This window comes from Lineus longissimus, chromosome 7 (assembly GCF_910592395.1).
Source record: "Lineus longissimus chromosome 7, tnLinLong1.2, whole genome shotgun sequence".
Lineage (NCBI taxonomy): Eukaryota > Metazoa > Nemertea > Pilidiophora > Heteronemertea > Lineidae > Lineus > Lineus longissimus.
This window is the reverse complement of record NC_088314.1, coordinates 7,283,027-7,302,870: the sequence shown is the minus strand read 5'-3', so window position 1 is coordinate 7,302,870 and position 19,844 is coordinate 7,283,027. Positions and strand designations below refer to the sequence as shown.

The window sequence follows — 19,844 nt, the reverse complement described above, 5'->3', positions numbered from 1 at the left end:
GTACATGTTGCGGCGGATGTTGGGGAGCAGGGATTTTGTCCTCCCGGCCACCAAAATACCATGCCCAAGCTGTCCTTTAAATGTTTGCGCCAACATGACTTTGTCAGTTTGCTTTCATTTGAAGACAACTTTCACGAATCAACAACTGACCATAGCATAACATAAATTGTTTTAATTTATTTTTTAATTATTTTTTTTACAAACTTACTGATAATTTTACAATCTTATAAGCAAAATCAAAACGTTTACAAACTTGTACAGTCGGCACCCTGACGGTTTTCTGTTTCGAACTTGTTTAAATTTCGGCGGGATTGGGATTGTTCAGGTGATTTCGGAATAGTTCGCTGAAATCTAAAATCCACTTTCATCGACCTCAGAAACCCATTGATTTTTCGTTTTTGTGATATCAAGAAGTGATTTGTGCTCTACCTACTAGTGCATCTCAAATAGTCTTCCATTATCATCAGAATCATCTTCATATAGCAACAGCATAGCCTTGTTCATTTGTACTCTACCTAGTGCATTACAAATAGTCTTTCATCACCATCATCATCATCAGCAACATCAATATAACCCTGTGTCACCAGCTGTGATCGCGCTACACTCGGACAAGCATCACTGCCTCGGCTGAATTGTGACGCGAAAACAGCACGCCCTGTGAGATGACCAACCTCCGTCTTTGCCCCAGGCTGTTTCACTTCATCGACAACATTCAGTAACAGCAGACAATATACTTCACCAAAAGGTATGTCGTCTTGGGAGATGCGGTACAAAACGTGTCCCAGAGTAATTTAGAATAACGTTCAAAGACGTTTTTATCTAAAATATCATTGGAAAAGTCCAGGTTTCTTTTGATTATTTTCACGACTGTTAAAAACTTATTCCAATCATATGCTGCGATCTTATGATGTTTTGTTTTGAAAAAACCTCTGGAAGGCGTTGTGCGTCACCAAGGACGATCCACTATTGGCAATACTTAAAATAAAAACAATTTTACCAACTTATCCTAAGGCTAATCGACTTCATCAAGTATAATTACTGTTTAGGAATTTTAAAGCTATAAATGCCACAAAATACGAATATAAGTCAGCAACATTTTTTGAGAGAGTTCCACTTGAACTGAGTGCATTTCTTGCCTTTACAAGGCACTGGCCGCCATTAACGGTTTTGATGACGTCAGCGATTTTATCACCGCACGCCGTCCGTACTGCTTTGTCGACGCACAGAACCCCCGATTCGTAGCCGCTGAAAAGAAGAGCGTACAAATTTAGCGACGAGGTTGTGCTCAAACCACTGCCTAAACACTGACGACTCAAAGTAAGGGCGTCGTCAAACACCGCCATGTGACACGTACTGTGGAGTTAGTGCCCCCGTGATGGCAGTTTGGGGTGCTGCTGGTAGTACTAACATTAGTTCCCGTTTGGAGTAAGACTCGATGCATATAAAGGTTTCCGTGAACATCGTCACCTTTCCAATTACAGCTGACCATATAATACCATGTTGTGGCGACGAACATGTCTGGAGGAGGCTTGAAGCTTTGTTAGTTGATGAGGACACAACATGTAAGATGGCAGTCGTCTCGGCTCCACACCATCAACGATGCTATTGCCACCATCGTATGGCTGACCTACCCACCTGCATACGCCATGTATCCTTCTGTCCATACTGTCCCCAGCCACTCTCAGGGCGTTCAGGGTGATAATGACTTGCTGGTTCACACACTCTCTTACTGGTTTCTCTTGGCGTCTGAGACATGGCGCAGAGTTTCTGTAAACTAAAGTATACAATGTTTGGTCAGGATTTTTATCGTTTACGAGGGAAAGAGGTCGTGTGACTTATTAGATCTTTACCAGAGATTTTCACCGAATCGGGAATTACACGTTTGGTAGCTCTTTGACTGTTTACATACCTGCTGTATTATTGCAGAAGTGTGACAAGGAACTGTTCATTTCCTCGGGATCCAGGAATTTGTTCAGTAATTGGATGTTTTTCTCTGAGCACTTTCCAAGCGTTGATTTTACACAGGAAACCATGGCTAAAAAGGTTCCATTTCTGAAAGCATAGAGCATTTATCATGTTCGTTGAGAAAAGGATTATCATTATGCTCGAACTGATTAGTAGATTGAAGAGAACAGCCTGTTAACTGGTTCCAAGTTTCTTTCGTCTATTATTTTTTTCGCCAGAGATTCATTTTGCCGAAACCTTTAGCATGCTTGGTATGCATCATTTTTCGAAGCACGTGAGGATTCTATCCAAAGGCCCTATGACCATGCTGCGCATATTGGCGTATCCGGATGGACCCGCGTTCAAGTAACACTTTTTCGGAACGCTCTTTGCAAAGCTTTGAAAATATGGTATTGCTCTTTTCTCAAGCTGGAATTTGGGACTATCTGATGGCTTTTTGCGCCGAGCAAGCATGATAGGTTTCTTTTGATTGACTTAAACCTGATCAGAGGAAAATTAAATACTGCTCATTGAGTAAAGTTGCGAATGGCCGGTTCGAGGGCACATACATCGTAAACATGCATTGTGCCAAGGGTTGGTGTTAGCCTAACAAGAAGGAAAACTCATCACCTGCAGGCTGCCTCAACAAGGTCCGGGTTGCCTTTACCAACAATAGGTATCTGCTCCTCGTTAGTAGCCCCTGCTGGTTCCTCGACACATTGCATCAAGTCCATTACGATGGTGTCGCCGCAGTTACTCTCTGACGACACAGGGTCAAACACTGTCAAAAGAACACAGTTTCTCAGTCTGCCCCGGCAGTTCTATGGCAATCTTCACAACAATATATCTTGATCAATTTTGAAATTTACGTTTTGATTAGCAACTACCTAAAATTTCCATGATCTTTGTCGGAAATAATAACTTAAGATCAATATCGTAAACCACATACAAGTCAAATCGTGTTTCTTAATATAATTTTGATATTACTAAGATATCTTCAACACTTCATCCCGGACAATACTTTCCTCGTATATGATCATTTTGTATCAATATGTTTAAATGCCAAAATTTTGCTGTCAATATACGATGCAACGCTTACCAATAAGGGGCATGAATATAGCCAATAATACGGCCCTGAGTTGGCAAAGTGTGCTGATGTCCATCGCAGATGTCACCCTCGGGGAGCCTGCAAAGATAGAAGTTCAAAACATCAGAATGGTATGTGTATATTAATTTCTAATGTCGGCGTTTTCGAAGTGTTTTTCGATTGGTGTTTTCCTGGTCATATTTGCTCAAAGGGTGATTATTAAGCTAGGGTGTTGTGCCCGATTAGCTGGTCTCCGAATTACTTAGAGAACAAATAAACCACGCCCTAAGTATTTCCAAGTTAACGTTATGTTAAACCCAGAGATGGCTGATTCGATCTGCGACGAGGAGAATATGTTAAAACAGAATGGGATGCACCCGTGGAACGAGGGGCAGATACTATCGCGCATAAGCATCATTACAGGCAATTTCCGGAGCGCCCACCTGATCATTTATTCTACATTCGGTTGTCAGTGGTAAAAAATCTTTGAAGGTTGATTTCTCTTGGGGCAGAGGAGAGATCTTCCAGCTGGTCCCGAGCAAGGCATGTAAGGAATGATGATCAACACTGGCAGGCGAAGGAATTGGCTAATTGAGTGATGAATTATTTAGTTTTCAAGTAATAACCACGATATAGGGAGCTTTGGGAGGCATCCACTGTAGTGCAATCACCATTCTGGTTAAGACTCATGCCGATTTACCAGCGGTGCGTGACAATCCTAAAGTCCCTGTCTTCATGGAAGAATGGATATCGACGCACAACGCCGATAGATCGGCATGGCTAAGAGTCTGTGCTCCGGAAGAAGAACCAAAGATGTCTTCTTGTCTATAAAATCTTTGATGTTTAATTTGCTCGCGCGAGATCTATTCCCCGTCATCGGGGAGTGAAGGCGTCGCCCGTCCAGCACCACATGACTGCCGAAGCGGGACTCCAAGACAAGAAATGATCACCGGCCCCAAAGGAGCTTAGGAATACCTTTGAAGGGTCACTTAAGCTCCTCTAATTGACTCCCAGGTACCAACCTTCAGAAGTTGATCCCCTTTACAAGACATCTCATGACCATGTTGCGCGGCGATCATGCCGTTATAGGTAATCGCATTCAGCTTACAACGCCATGATCACCGCGCAATGACTATTGACCCCCTCGCGACTAAGCGCCACGCAAACGAATGATTTCAATCGCTGCGACCTGTGATGATGATCATGCGATAGAAAGTGCTCGTTTGCAGTGGTCATCGCAGATGCCTGCGCGACAAGAATCGGCGTCAGATCGCAGTGACCTGCAGCGATCACTATCAAACCAAACGATTACCGGTTTTACCGCAGGAGAGCGATCTTTTTGTCGAACAGTGCGGATATAACGTTTGAGCAGCGCTTAACTGCTTGGCTTGCTGAGGTGACATGATGGTGTCGGAGATACCTCGCGTGAACTATACCAACGGCTAAAGCAATCTTCCAGTGAGAGGTACCCAGCATTTGCTCTATAGCAAAATAACGCTAGTAAACGGTGCTAGTATTACAAAGCAACCATGACCAATGGCGATGCTTGAAGATGGCCACATTGGCCGAAAAGATTAGTCAGTAGCTAAATCAATAACGTAAAAAAGAAACATCGAAAAAAACTAAACGAGAATATCAACCATGCAGATAAAGCTCCACTCGTTGACCAGTTTGTTTATTTGGTGAATGGCTGGCTTTATTCAATCTTTTCCTCTCTCTTGTTCAAATATTCCGCTGGACGATTGGGTATCCTTTTTCATTACTTCCAATTAAACTACTGCAAGTAATAACAATTGCGTAAAAACTCATTTCCAGGCTGATACCTCGGGGGAACAATCTGCCAGAAATAATCACGGACGATTGCAAAATCTCCGAAAAATCTTACCACGGCGAGATGTAATGTTATTTAAGGCACAGGTTGGGCAAGATAAAATGTTGGTTTTTCCTGCGAAAATGGCATCCAGCTTAACCGTTACTTCTCATAACAACACCAACAAGACCATTGAAAATTCCAACGGAATGTAATCACAAGCTTTTACGTGAAATTCGCGAGCCATAAACATTTCAAGGTGAAACTACACAGGTTGCGGGAAGCTAGTATTCGAAACCTATAGTCTGATAGAGCACAGTTTCCCGGCTGCTGATTTGGACAGACTGCTGCGCAAAATGGCAAAGCAAAGCTCATCGTCATCATCACAGTACGATGAGATCCCTTGGTCGATTTCTTTGGGGCCCTCTTTGATCATGGCTCGTAAATACAATGTACTTAACGTTAACAAAATAAGGCTTTTGTCAAAGGTAATTACCATCCGGTACTTTGGACAGAAAGCTTTGGATGAATCGCTGAAACTAAGACAAAGATACTACTTTAAATGTCATTAAGGTTTCCCTGTTAAAAGACGACTACATGTACTTTGTTAATTTGAACTATTCTGTTGAAAAAGATTCTATTGGATTCAATCAGGGTTTGATCCTGGTCTATGATCTTGCGGGGGGGGGGGGGGTTAATTGGGATTAATGAATTGGTAAAGTTTAAGCGAAACTACACAAAATACCCTTTAAGTATTATGGCTAAAGTTTAGGAAGAAGCTCAGCGAAGTAAGTATTATCATAGTCTTTAAGTAATTTTATTTGAAAGACTCTGGATTACCGGAGCAATGGACCACTCAAATATCACGAGATCTCCCAGGGAGGCATGTGGTACCAGGCTGGTTTCATGTCCTAGTTGACGCTCAGCTCTCAACTCATTTTTACTCCCAGCGAAGACCCACTTATTCGCCCCGGCATGTCCACACCCTTATCTACAAAACATCACCCAAAGGCATAGAAGCTTTCAGAGAATAATACGATTTTATCATTCACTGCTTTAAATGATCAAACTGCAATCAAGGGACGCGCTTGGAGGTAATGACGTGGCCTTGATGTGGGGAATCCATTTCACCCAAGGAGTTAACGGATGAAGAGTTTTGAGATGAACCCGATACATCTTTAATTTGCTGTTTGCTAGTTACCGGTAGGCCCACCGGATTTTGTGCTGCATGTTATATAAAACGGTTATAATTAACATCAAGATTTGCGGAAGAGGGCTAGTATTGAAGAATTGCATACGCTCTTATTAGAAGCAAATGTTTCTGGAAAACCATTTTTCGGCCGACACAGATTTACAGTATACCCCATTATTTCCACCTTTCCAGTCCTTATCTCTACTATCTACCGAAACATAGCCCAGTTTTTATGTTTACTACCATATACAGAAAGTATTTCATTTTATTGAGAAAAATGAACAGCAAGAACAAAAAGTATCACATTCGTTCAACAATAGATAGTTTTCAATTCACCTGCAATCCTGCAAAACCATTTTCATATTCATGAGGATTTCGCTAGTCTTGTGTGGTGTGATGACCAATTACGTTCGTGTATTTCTCCATCATGTCGTTCCGTCATCATTATCGCAGCCACTGAGGCAAGATAATTGGAAAAATCCGCCGATTCCGCAATAGTGATAGCTTGGATCAGCAGCTGTTACATGGAAGCAATCATTGCGCATCAAGTGGGGCCAAAAGACACATTTCAAAGAAAAAGATTTCTTCGGAAGAGAATTTCTGCTTGAACTCTGTAAGCTTTCACTCCTTAGAAAAATGGTGCCCACCATGGAAGGGAAAGGGGATCGAAATATCATTCCGAAAAATCATGGTTGTTATAGAGGCTAATTGGGGCTGCATCATGCTACCAAGATGGCGGCCAATACCGGTGGCGGTCCCTACCGGAGATTCGGAAACCAACCACACGGGAACAGGGCTGAGTGATTTTTACTTCCTCTTTGACAGTGTCATATTTCGACTGCCTTGATAATAGGAACTTAAACTAATATGTACTCCCATTGGATGATACCTTTGGGAAATCACATGTACGAGACTAATGCCATCAGAATTGTACATCACATTTTATTGATTTCAACTTCTGTATAAGGTAATTTAAAGCTTCCATGAGAAAAGAGAGACCATCGCAGAACGATATGTGGAATGGGCTTTCGTTAACTGGCTAGTTTATTCTTTTGTAAAGATTTTCGGTCAAGCAGTTGTATGATTTTCTCTCCTGTTTACAAATATTTACAGTCATAATTGTTTCTCACGCTGGTGAAAACTCTCCTCATTACCCGGCTGACCAGGTAAAGTGGTACATTCACGTAAATTACACCACAACATAACTCGCAGTGGTGACAACTATCCCGGCTATCATAAAGCCAGGTAGATTGGACCTTTACACGAGGCAAATTACTGGTGAGCCAATCACGGCGCAACATGCTCGTGATGATATATCGTGATCGTGTTGCCTTCTGCTTGTAGTGACCAATTAATTTCGCCAAATCAACAGGTCTTTTCTCACCGAGCATCTCGGATAATGTCTGTAAAGTAAGTCTCAACTAAATCCCCGCCAACAATCGTATCGCATATTGTCAGCCTCCTCTTCCCCGAGGGTGTCACAAGATTGATTCCTCCCGCTAGCCCCTCGATTATCTCTGCCACACCCCACGGGGAGTACGCTATCGAAAGATTATGATGGATGCCATTAGGAGGCGACCCTAACAATAGGAAGGTGTAAGTGTTTCATTTCCAGACCTGCACGATCTCCTCAGGGGTTACGGAAAAACGTTACAACGAATTGAAATGGTGATCGATCGACTTCTTCTCCAAACAGAACTCCAACCTGAGACTGGGAGCACTTTGCATAGTCAATCTTCCTTGATAATACCACCTTCAGACCCCACAACCAACACCTATCCATTTCTTATTTCTTTGCATCATGCGTACAGGAATGACCGAAAAAAGCGTTCAAACGAAAATTATCGCCTTGAAAGCCAAGCACTTAGATTCAATCTAGCCATATGGATTTGTAAAAACATTCTCTGTGCCATTTCCATTCCTTTATTTCAGATCCATCTTTCAGAATCACAAGTAATGACGGTGTATATCTTGATGTTTAGGTTCAGCAAATGAAACAATCCCTCTTGCATAAGGCAACACAGAGCGTGTTTGAAGCAAAACATTTCATCTTCAAACGGAACTGCGCCTTGAAAGGATTTCGCTAAATAGTCCAAAGATACACCCAGAAATACATCAACGAACTTGGAAAGAACTTGTCGCATTATCTCGCTAATGGATGAAAAGTGTAATAACACCTCTGCCGCTTTTAGCCCGCTGAAACTTAATCAGGCTAGAATTTTTGGGTGAGCCGTATTTCAACATGTCGATCGGGGTGGTTGCAATTCATTCGAAAATGTTATAATGGATTATGATTTAGCCTCGTTTGACCAACATGACCAAAGAGCTTTTGGTGAGACAACCATCTTGGGTTGGTATAAAATATGCCAAAACAGATCGTCGGCGGAAAATGCCTCAAATACTAGTATATCACGTTTAAGGTTTTTATGTATAATCATTGGAATCAACTTCTCGTCCTACACGTATATTCCAATGCTTAAATCACGATGTATGGACATACCAGACATTCCTGAATGGTAAATTGGCGTATTTGGTGGTGGTCGACTGATACTGACAACTAACCATCGTCACATTCTGGAACGAACGTGACATATATAATGACGGACATCTTTCTTTTAAACGAAACCATTCACTCACCGACACTTGTAGTTATTAGTTTGATACTACAAATTTCACCAAAATCTTTAAGAATATTCTACACTTTGGGAAAATCTAACATGGCAAGCATTTCGTACTTGCAAACAAATACACTTTTCATTGTACATGTAATGTTCTTTTTGCTGTACATCACACGACAGTATTTCTTATTTCACTGACACTTTTATGATGGAAATCCAAATCTTTCAAATTGCCTGTTTTTTTGCATCATATTTATATTTGTTGGACAGCTCTGGTGAACAGAAGGATGGATTTAAGAAAATTTCAATTCCATGATTAACGATATTCCACGACGGTGTCTTCCCTCCTCGTCATGAATATTCCTCATGGTTTCGGGCATCATTCAAGAGCTGACAGTATTCCCATCTAATATATCGTCTTCTATCTGATCAAAGCTTCTTTAGTAATTGGACTCATGTTCTAAGGAAGAAGCGCGTGTCAAGGTCTTGTACCGCGGTACAAACCATTCACGGAATTTCCTAGTCCCTCCACAGGCGTTAACCATGGCGGAGGAGGGACGAGTCTCCCTGGTCAACCCGGCGATGAGGGAGACTAGCTCAGACTTGTATGTTTGATGAAGTATGCAAATATTATTTTGTAAGATGCTTTACGTCACGTGGTGCGTTTCAACCATTCGAGTACTTTGGCAGATACCCGTCCGCCAGCAGCCCGACCATTTCCGAGCATAAATTAGGAAACGCGAAGATTACTAAATGGATTAGGCAAAGTCAGAACGAACAGCTCTATACATGCATGTATACAGCAAATAAACAGTCAATCCAAACTGTCAGATTTAACAATATCGAATTAGCTTTAGCAATTCGATTTGATCAATAAATTGGTCAGACGCAATGTCAATTCAGCGTCCGACATTATCTTGATAAGTGTCTTACGAGTCGACGTTTTTATTTGGAAGACTCTTCGGGTACAATATCCATCTCATGATCTTGGCCATTAGCAACAATTCACGGTTGAGAATTTCCAAGGATTCTTCCGAGTAATCTCATCATACCTTCTTGATGGCTATAATCAAATAAGAAATACAATGAATTTCTCATCCATTTGGCGATTACTCGAGTGCGTGCTTGACGTTGAGATATTTCCGATTCGAATAATATCGGCTTGATTGTGTCCTTTTTAAAAGAAAATAACACTCCCAAAAACTTTAGATTGAAATATAAGCCTAATTGACTTTCGAGCAACATGTCCAATCGCTAACAGCCGAGATCGGATGGCCTGTTTCAAATAGCTGTCTGGGGTCGGCAGTAACTATATCGCAATCGTTTCACATGAAAAACCTACTTTTGTCATATACTAGTACATGTTACATTGGTACTGGAAGAAGGTGTGGAACAACGGAAGAAACAGTCTTCAGTGCAAAGAGTTGTTGAGCTCTTGATCTTCGATTACGCTATACGCAGAAGCTGCATTGTTGTGAAACAGCACTGGACAGGAGTAAGTAAGTGGGCATTTTGGAGAACCCAAAGAGTCGTAGAGCAGTTGCTTTAGGTATCAAACAGCTACCAAGTATACGAAGAACCATGTGATAACGATAACCAACACTGACAAATGAGTACATGTACCCGTGCATTCACTGTGCTGATTAAAAGCTGCGCTGAATGAAACCGATACAATTTCGAAGGCTCAATTGAACGGCCGAAAGGGTCCTTTAGAGCACCTGCTTTATGAACAGCTACAACTACCAAACATACAAACAACCATGAAGAAGACACCACTACGCAAACAAGCTCGTAAAGAAAATTAATGGGATAACAAGAAACACCGATGGATCAGTCATCATATGCTAGGTACCTGTCTGCCTGCTGGATGCGGTGGTGAAAGCCGTACTTGCCTGAAAAACAGGTGAAACACGGCATATATTGCAAGTGTAAACATTTACTGCCAGGATCTTGCAGGTATATAAAGTGTGGTGAAATGTTAAAGAAGCTCAACACATTTATCCGTTCAGCTTTTACTTCGCGGCGGCACAGTTCTTTTACAACAGTGTTCATCGTTCATATAGCTCAGAAATTCGATGCACATGTAGTTGCGTAGGCCCATCCTCCATAATCAAAACCACTTTACTGCACTTTCCCGGAATATTTCGTGAGAACGCATTTTTTATTACTCACCGTCCATTTTGACATGACGCCCATTGGCATTACATGTCATGTACGGGTAGGTTTGCTGATAAAACATACCCTCCATTATCAAATTATTAGCTAAAATGAATGTTGAGTGCACGAGGCTCGTGACATTTGTACATTCATTAGAGTAAGTATATGGATTTTTTTTCATGACCATCTCATTGCACTATTGTGGTACAGATATCGCTTTTTTGATGAACATCACGCAGCAAAAGACGAAAGGCGGTATTTTGTATCATCGTTCTTAAAATAAACTCAGTCTTTGTGTGAGTGTATCATAGAAATGATCCAAAGACGAGCTGTGGGCGGATATACGGCGATTGCTCCGCTCTGACCGAAGTCTGAAAACATGGCGACAAAGATATGTCTATACGAGTGTAAAAATAGTCTCGCTTATTTTACGCTGCTATCATGTCCATTCTTTAAAAAAGCAGTATCAAATTCGAGTGGATCAAGCTTGCAATCGGCAAACGCTAGGATCATGAACAGATTACGAGATATCTCCGTGACCCTCCGTGGCTCTCTCGCACGTCAATGGACCCCGTCAAAACACTCTAAGCCGGGTCAGACTGAGCTAACCAAAATTACATCCATAAGAAGGTGAAATTGGTTTATTGACCAACTCTCCGATCGGGCTCCCAGACGGGATCCCTTCGACAAATCCGCAGCTCTATATCAATGATGAACAGGATAAAGAAAGGCCTGCCTCATCCCATCCCAAAAGACTACAGAAATCTGAAACCGCGCTGGAACAAGATATGCGATTTAGAGATTATCCTGAGTCAGCGTTCGATGATGAATGTCCGTGCTTGGCTATTGAACATTGGTCGATATGCTCGAGTCAATGATATCTGAGAGTAAGCAGCCTAACAGTGATTGGTGGATTCAGGGAGATTCCCCGGCTATTGCGGTGATGTCCAAACATTGACGACCTTGACTTCTTTAACTCTGAACTCTAGCATGTTGATCAATAAATTTGATCCCGAAATGTTTGTTTCTGCTGTGTGGTAAATTTATCAATGAACCCAGAAGGAACCCTCAAAATAGATCGAACTGGTAAAAACCCAAGAATTAGCAACATTGAGATAGAAAAGTTTGCCTCATCCCGTCCCCGAAGACTTTAGAGATTTGAAATCGCGCTAAAGCAAGATATACGATTCTGCGATTATCCTGAGTCCGTGTTCAATGATGAATATCCGTACCAGCCGAGTTACATTGGTCGATATTGCGCGAGTCAATAACATTCAGTGATTGGGGGATTACGGGGAAGAGTCCCGTGTTGCCGAGAGTTCTTAACATTGACCTCTGCCTGTTAAAACGGCAAATCGGAGCAGATTTAAGTACACTGAGTCCAATAAATATGTTCGTTGGTCACGTGAGGAGCCAGCATTCGATAGGACGATTTTGTAGTCATAACTGTGTAAAACAGGAATGACTGCATACTGCAGGGAAACCTAGATCCTCTCGTGTCGTGTTAGTCGGGTCTGGGAATTGGGACCTCGAGAATCCATTGGGCTATCTAGACTTTAGCTACTTTTAGTAGCTTTAGCTACTTTGGCATGAAGACAACTTGATTGAGACACATCAGACCTATATTACCACAACATTACTGCATACACTACAATATACGTGTATTGCACTGAGGAGCCAAACAAAGGAGCTAACAGACCACACGGGGTTAGAAAGTAGATTTTCCATAAAGTACAGCAAGTAAATTGAAACTAATGCCATGCAAGTGATGCCCAGTGCCTAAAGAAGGGGATGAACCATTGTCCCAGAAGAGATGACTCGTAATTTAGATTGTTTGTGTAGATTAAACGTCGGACACGAAAAGGGAAAATCGGCCTCTTGAGAGTCCACCTAACATACAGCCCTCCTCTAGCTGGAGAGCTGAAGACTTAGAATAATAACTTCCCCTTCCAGACGGCACCACTGGCAACATTCGTCTGCTAACTTGGCAGGGCTACATCTGGAAACTACAAAACGTTGACTTATTAGGTTATTTGAAATACATGTAACGTCTGTTTGCGGACGGTTGCTGGGTAATTTAGATTATAAAATCCAATCACCTAGACCAACCCTCTTCGTATCTTCCTCCTCCCTAATTCAAGAAGTGTTTCCATGTAATAATACTTTTTATTAGTTTCTACTCGTTTTTGCTTTTAATGTTATTTTCGAACAGCTACTGCTGTAATCACGGCCTTCGCGATCACGGTCAGGCAGTACCTAGCCGTCTCTAGCACAACTTAGCGTTTGCTCCGCTACCTTTTTATCTATCTCCTCAGCAGTTTTAAGCCCCCTCTTAAGCCTCTTGAACATACCGCAAAACGTCTGGGATAAAAAAGTATGGCCTAAAGGCAACATTGATGTTTTAACATCAATATTGCCTCTAACATCAATGTTGCCTTTAGGCCATACTTTTTTAGTCAGCTTTTCTTAAAAGAAAAAGCTGACTAAAAGCATCAAAGCGTAGACAGGTTCCTTCACTTTCCACATCTGCATGCTTAAAATTTTTCGGGAAATTGTGAAATTAGTAACTGATAGTAGTAAAAATTTGGTTGTTCTTGCTAAAAAAAGAAGAAAACTAAATAAACATTAAAATGGCCAAGAATTACTCTTTTCACAGTCAGTTACTTCGAGATTATTATCTGAACTTATAGACATATCACCCTATCAAATCTCCTAGTTTTGCTTATAGCGTAACATATTCGGTTGAGAGCTCAGTATAAGCCACTGCGATATTGTAAATCCATGTGGGATAAACTTCGAGCCGGCGAGGAGATGCCTGACCAAAGCTGTCAGGGGAAGGTGTCGAATCAGGTTGAAGCAGCGTCATCCTCTCGCAAACATGGTCTTACAGCATGACAACCGTGTACGATGCATAAGGGAGTATAAAAGTTAAGTATTTAAAAGTATTGAATGAAATGCCCTGATAAGTCAGAATGTCGCAGCTTCAGAGGTGGGAGAAACTCATCGATATTAATATTTTCCTCCTCATCATCATCATTATGACGCTTTTATTGGCGATGATGGCTTTTGTGTATCCAAAACTTAAAAACTCACGCATACACGCTTTTGTCAAAAAGTTGCCCAAGTGAGAATCGAACCTGGGCCACAAGGTGTCGAAGGCCAATACCCTATCCAGTAGGACATGAGTGAAGGTATCTTATCTGATTTCTTTATGATCTCTGTTTTTCAACAGATTCGATTATATTTTTACGTTCATTCGAACGTCTGTGTGACTGACTGAATTAATTTTAACAACCCTTCACTCACTTTATTCGGAAATCCCTCCGTAAGTTTATCTTCTCCATCAAAAATGCATTCTAAAATCATGATGGTTACGTTTTTTTTGCGACAACACATTAAAATCTTCATTCACCACCAACTCTGCCAGTGAAAATCAGGGGGATGAGATGATTCTCATTTATTATGTCTGCCGGAAATTTGATTGCCTTGAAGAAGATTTTCTTGCTGTTCTTGACATAATTCTCTACGAGGTATCTCATCTTCTCGCGAGTCCTTGTTCAGCCGTATTTGATTTCATCAAATAATGAATTGTACGCCCAAGGTAACTAAGACTGTTTCAGCGTCAGTAATGGCGCAAAAGAGCGATACGTGTATGTTATGTTAGGTTTCATTTATCAAATTGAAAGGCATTCGAGAGGCAAGTACAATAAATTGAAATATACGCTTCTATACAGATTATGAAGTTCTGAGAAACAGCTGTTGAAGAACATCAATATTGTCCATGACATCAAATTTTAAGGCTTCGTTTGTTGCGGGAAAAACTGACGGGACTCCATCGCTACCGACAATTTCTCTGTACATTTTTCATACTAATTTGTTTTCGATGAATTCAAACTTTGTTGGATTGAAAAGTTACTGCTTATCATTAAAACTAAAAATGTATAGCGTAACGTTAGGGTGAATTTATCAAATTAAATTTCCTCTTCATCGCGTGATAGCTCTAATGAGAATGTTCCAGCACGATGAGTTACTATATCAATGCTGGGTAATGGAGCAAGGGAAATGATAACAAGATGCGAGGAACATAATATGGGAACCTGCATCAAAAATGTACCTTATTATCTAGAAAAACGACAAGATTGGTTGTGTAATTTTTTTCTAGGCATGCCCAGACATGTACGTGTAGTAAAAAAAGGCACTTTGATCATCCGTCACCACTGTGACAGCAATATGAAATTGGTATGCATAGCAGAACCCAGAGATTGTATACAAGTTGCAATAATAGAAACGGAGTAAGTTTACATGTATATTCTCATACGATTTTCCCCGGTAAAATGTGAGTGAAAGACGCATGTATGAGCATGACTAGGTTTCGAGTGGCTTTATATTTCTTTTTTGCGGCACTAATTTGCCATTAATCAAATAACACTAAGAAAACCACCCTCATCCTATAAAATACACACTTCACCAATGTGAATTGTACATCACGTTTCGAGCAACCTTTCCGTCGCAATCTGCAACCTGTAGCTCAAGGAGCAACAGATTCGGTTCCTTCTAATTAAAACGACAATGAGAAGACTTGAAAATGATCACAAAGAGCTATCGATTGTTGAATCAAGGCTACTTTGCTGTAAGCCTTAGACGGAATAAATGTATACACGGATAATGAGGTTGATCGGGGTCGAAATCATTGAACTATTTGGTTGATTTCGCAGTTGCTTCGAGGAGGAGAGGGGGTAGACATTGTGATAAAGCAAAAAAATTGCTGAATGCAGAAAGCCAAAATACTTAATGAAGGCACTGACAAAGACGCGTACACTAAGATTTTCAGCATGCACTACACTGTGCATTGCGCTGTGCATCATCTTAACAAATCCACTGAGTGCACTTACACCAGTCATGTCACATTCCTGAACGACATGACCATGATAGATAGTGCTTAGCTATCTGATCAAAGATGCTCTCATTTTCTCCAATGACATGCAATGCACCCGTCATCATAGGAATGTAATATTCCTGTACAAGCCTTTTGTAACTGCATCAACTTGATGCTGGCTATTGATATCGGTCTTTCTAAAAAATGACAAAATCTGTGAACGATTTTTCTGGACTGCTAAGATTTTCCTCAGAATCGCCAATATCTTCCAGTTGGTGGATGGCATTGTGGTAAGATAAACACTCGATCCGGGTAATTGGATGTCAGTAAGATATATGTAATTTTGAATGATTTTGATTATTCATCGGTTAAATGATACTTGTCACCCATCACACACAAAATAAAATCATGTCAGTTTGATCCACTGCTCATTATGGCATAATAAGCCTCATAAACACCATATCTGAGTAAAATACATTTTCGAAATCAATTTTTGTTAAGTCCTCCGAAAGGCGAAGGGTAAAGTGTTCCCATATGAACTTTGATTTCTCCAAACAAAATTCATTTCTTCGTGTAGTTGTTCAAAATTGATCGGACCATAACATCTCTATGTAATATCGACACCAGACTTTTACCACTTCAACTCGTCTTCCGACAGACGCTCGGCATACCAGTATTTCAATGTCAACATTTGAATACGTACTTCAAATAAGTGCTTCAGGGATCTATTTCGCGCGACTGTATCATGCGACATTAGCTTTTAGCTAAGCACATATACGACTTACATTGTATACAACTAGTGAGCTTATAAACAGTCTGAGAGTAGACTGTGAAAAGAGAAATCCATCTGCGTCAGCCACTTTGCTTGCCTGGCTCTCAAATACCTAAGAGGATGGAAAAGGATGCATACCAAAGAATCCGAAAACAAACAACCGGCAAATACTATCCACGAATCCACGAGTGAGCAGCCATGAGCTGGACACTTCCTCATCAAGCCATTAAAACGTGACCTAACATTCATCTTTGGGTAATCGATATATACATCCTACCTCTGCCGCGAATATATATGGAAGCCATATTGTTTTTCCTAATTGCTGCCGGCGCTAAGATGGTTGAAGAGAGAATGCATGGCCTGGCCAATCAATGTCCGGTTTATTCTCTTCTTCACCGATAATGGGAATAGTTTTCATACACATGGCTATTATTCGTTTTCTTGGAGAATCGAAACTATTATCATTGCCACCGTGAGATAGACGGTGATATCCGGATGGAACGCTCAGTGTGCCCCGCATCTGCCCGGCGGATCTGTAGCACGGCTGATGCATTATCTCATGATAATCGAGGCAGTTCTTGCCTTATTTCTTGTTGTCAAACGACATATATACTTTAAATGTCTCCAGTCGCGATTAACGCTAAAGCTTCAACCTCTTCGTCACAACATAAAACAGGGTAAACGTTCAGTGTTAGGCAGCATCCCTTGTTGATGACAACTTTATCCCTGTTTACCCTTTCAATTAATTCATCGACAATCTCTGATTTAAACAGATAGAATGTTCCCCTTTTACAGTGACGTACCTTATATGATTTTGTTGTGGCTGTCTTATCAATGGATCGTGGGTCGAAATTCTAGAATTACCCGGCCGTCAGTGTATCAGTAATAATGAGGACCTATGTGAGAAATTGGCAACAATGTCAGTTACAAATGTTCATTTAATTGGCCTATTTAATTATGAATCGTTACAAGCCAATTTCTTGTAGAAAATAGGACCATTCCATTGAAAGGTTGCATGCCAGCCAAGCACCATTATCCTCAAGGCGCATCACTTAAAATATTCGAGACGGCAAAGATCAATAGTTCGACAGCGATTAGCAACCAAATACAGATTCTTCACTGCTAAAAGGAGAATATCGAACCCTGTTGGAATGATTCAATCTGTCTGCAGTATCATACAAAGCAAGTTGCTGATGGATACAAATAATATCTGAGCAAATGGCAACAGTAAAATACGTCAGTTACAAGGCGGGTTTGTATTTACTCGCCCATCCAAGCACGCCATCACTTCAGTGTGGTATTTATTTTAGATAATTATTTTGATTTGTGACGACATCTCAACCATTTTAACATTACGTGTATTTCCTCACGGCCGCGTTATCAGTGTCCGCCAACTTGCTGATTGGACTTTTTTCTTTTTTAGTGATATCTTGAAATGGTTTCCCTAATCCAAATATTGATACAGCGGTAGTGGTCTAAAAGTGTCGTAATGAAAATAACCCAGTGTGATAGAGGACCCGGAGCAAGGAATGAAGACGAGATGTGATGCCAAAGATTTTCAAATCAGAGGGATTTGAAGATCCCTCTGCGTGCTTGGTTATGCCAGTTTGCCCTCTGTCATCTTGTCCAACACGTCCCTAATGTATGACCGACTACAGACAAGAGCTGGGGTCAAATTCGATAACCAAAGTTTTTAACTAGTATGCACTGTTAGGGGCCATGGTTCCGTTCGATTCGACGATACTAGTAATTATATTCGCCTTACCGTGTGAATAGTGTTTCTGTACTGTGCTGCGAGATGGAGGAGACCCCTACTGGCGACTTCTTGTAACACAATCCGACCTACATGGTTCATGCCCATAGATCCCTTTAAGTTTCGATGATAGATGAAAATGCTAGTACATATCTGCTAAATTTTACAGTTGAATAATGTAAGTTAAAACCCATCGAAATCGTTTTCACTGGCAAAACTGTTTCCTCGAGTGAAAAGAAAGAATTTAAAATATATACCATTACCTTTTAACGATCTGCACCAGGTAATCCTTGAGTCCACCTCTCAAAGTGTTCTGCTGAGGCTTTCGATCTCTGCTTTCTTCTCAAAATTATCAGATTTGTACGAAATACCAGAATTAATACCCATAAAGTCGTTCGTATGGAGACACAACGTCAAGTTACTAGCACGGTCAACGAACATGTCTTACATAAAATAGGTTACTCCAAAAAATTCCCTCGCCAATTTGTTATCAAACTTGTCGGTTTCCGCAGAATGTGAACCTTTTGCTCCTATGTTGGTGAGACGAGTGTACTCCAGGTTAGGATAAATGCTTTTCTTTGATTGCCGGCTGTGAAAGAGTCAACGGAAGCATGCCGTTATAACATGACGGTATAGAGTTGTCTTTACCCCCAATATCCTTCCTTAAGTGGCACGAAATCGTATTCCGGGCTGGCCAGAACACCGTCCTTTTTGCAAGGCTAAACCAAATCAATTCTGCTGCTCCCGAGTCGAAGGAGACCAGAACCAAAGTGAAACATCGACTCCTACCAGGGGAACGAAAATATGATGAGGAAAAACGGATTAAGAATATCAATCAACGACGATGCGGTTGGGTTTGAATCCCGGAGGGTTTTGGCGCTATTCGAGTGACAGCACTCCCTTGACCGCAAAATCACGGACCAGACGCTATTGAACGGTCGAACGATGTTAGATCGATACCATGTCTTAGAAACATCAACGTTTTAAAGTATCTCCTAGATCGGTTGCGAAGTTTCTTTTCAACGCTGCCTAAATGTCGGAGTTGGTCGATCCGCAGCGGCACCGTGAACGATTGATGTGAGCGATGGAAGTAATTCAACTGAGGCACCGCACTTGTTATGGTATACCGTGCCGGGTACTTGCTCCGCCTGGCCGTACTGACCTTGTGTATCTACAGTAAAAGGTGCGGCAATAGCAATTACTATGTGCTGGCACCTCCTGGGGTCTCTCAATTAGAAGCAGCATTGGTGAATGAAAGGCAGTTGTTTGTAAAGCCCTTGGAGAGGAAATAGATAGAAAGAGATAGAAATAGAAGCCAGTTCTCTTTACACATGAATTACGTATTCATACGCAATGAATGTGTCAGGAGTCACTCTCCTCTCCAAAGCGCAAACAGGATCACAAACAAACTTCGATACTTTCAAAACACGACTGAAAAACCACTTATTTTCAAAGTTTTATGGTGGAGAGGGTACACTTTGAGCCAGGCCCCGGTATCATAAAACTTTAATGCCATTAGTTACAAGCTCCTGGTAACTGCAGATTTTGTTCATTGGTAGTTTATATGTAGTACTGGTCCAGCGTCGATGTTGGCCCTGGTAAAAGAACCATTCGGATTCCCCGCAAGGAAAGGCA

The 19,844-nt window shown here is 41.2% G+C and overlaps 1 protein-coding gene across 1 annotated transcript; it reads right to left on the bottom strand.

Moving 5' to 3' along the window:
* Positions 1-175: 175 nt before the first annotated feature.
* LOC135490774 (uncharacterized) lies at positions 176-19,421 on the bottom strand. The gene is made up of 6 exons (XM_064776251.1): positions 18,473-19,421; positions 3,044-3,130; positions 2,575-2,725; positions 1,910-2,052; positions 1,636-1,774; positions 176-1,245 (listed from the first exon to the last, which is right to left on the bottom strand). Exons 2-6 carry the CDS (start codon positions 3,105-3,107, stop codon positions 1,026-1,028), a joined length of 717 nt encoding a protein of 238 aa, XP_064632321.1. The 5' UTR covers positions 3,108-3,130; positions 18,473-19,421; the 3' UTR covers positions 176-1,025.
* Between the last annotated feature and the right edge of the window lie 423 nt (positions 19,422-19,844).

Bases quoted from the DNA above. Each gene is read 5' to 3' on its own strand.
- LOC135490774 (XM_064776251.1), bottom strand. From the start codon at position 3,107: ATGGACATCAGCACACTTTGCCAACTCAGGGCCGTATTATTGGCTATA. The intron at 1,775-1,909 runs GTATGTAAACAG...TGTATACTTTAG, and splicing joins CTTCTGCAATAATACAGCAG to TTTACAGAAACTCTGCGCCA. The intron at 1,246-1,635 runs GTGGGTAGGTCA...TCTTCTTTTCAG, and splicing joins AGGATACATGGCGTATGCAG to CGGCTACGAATCGGGGGTTC.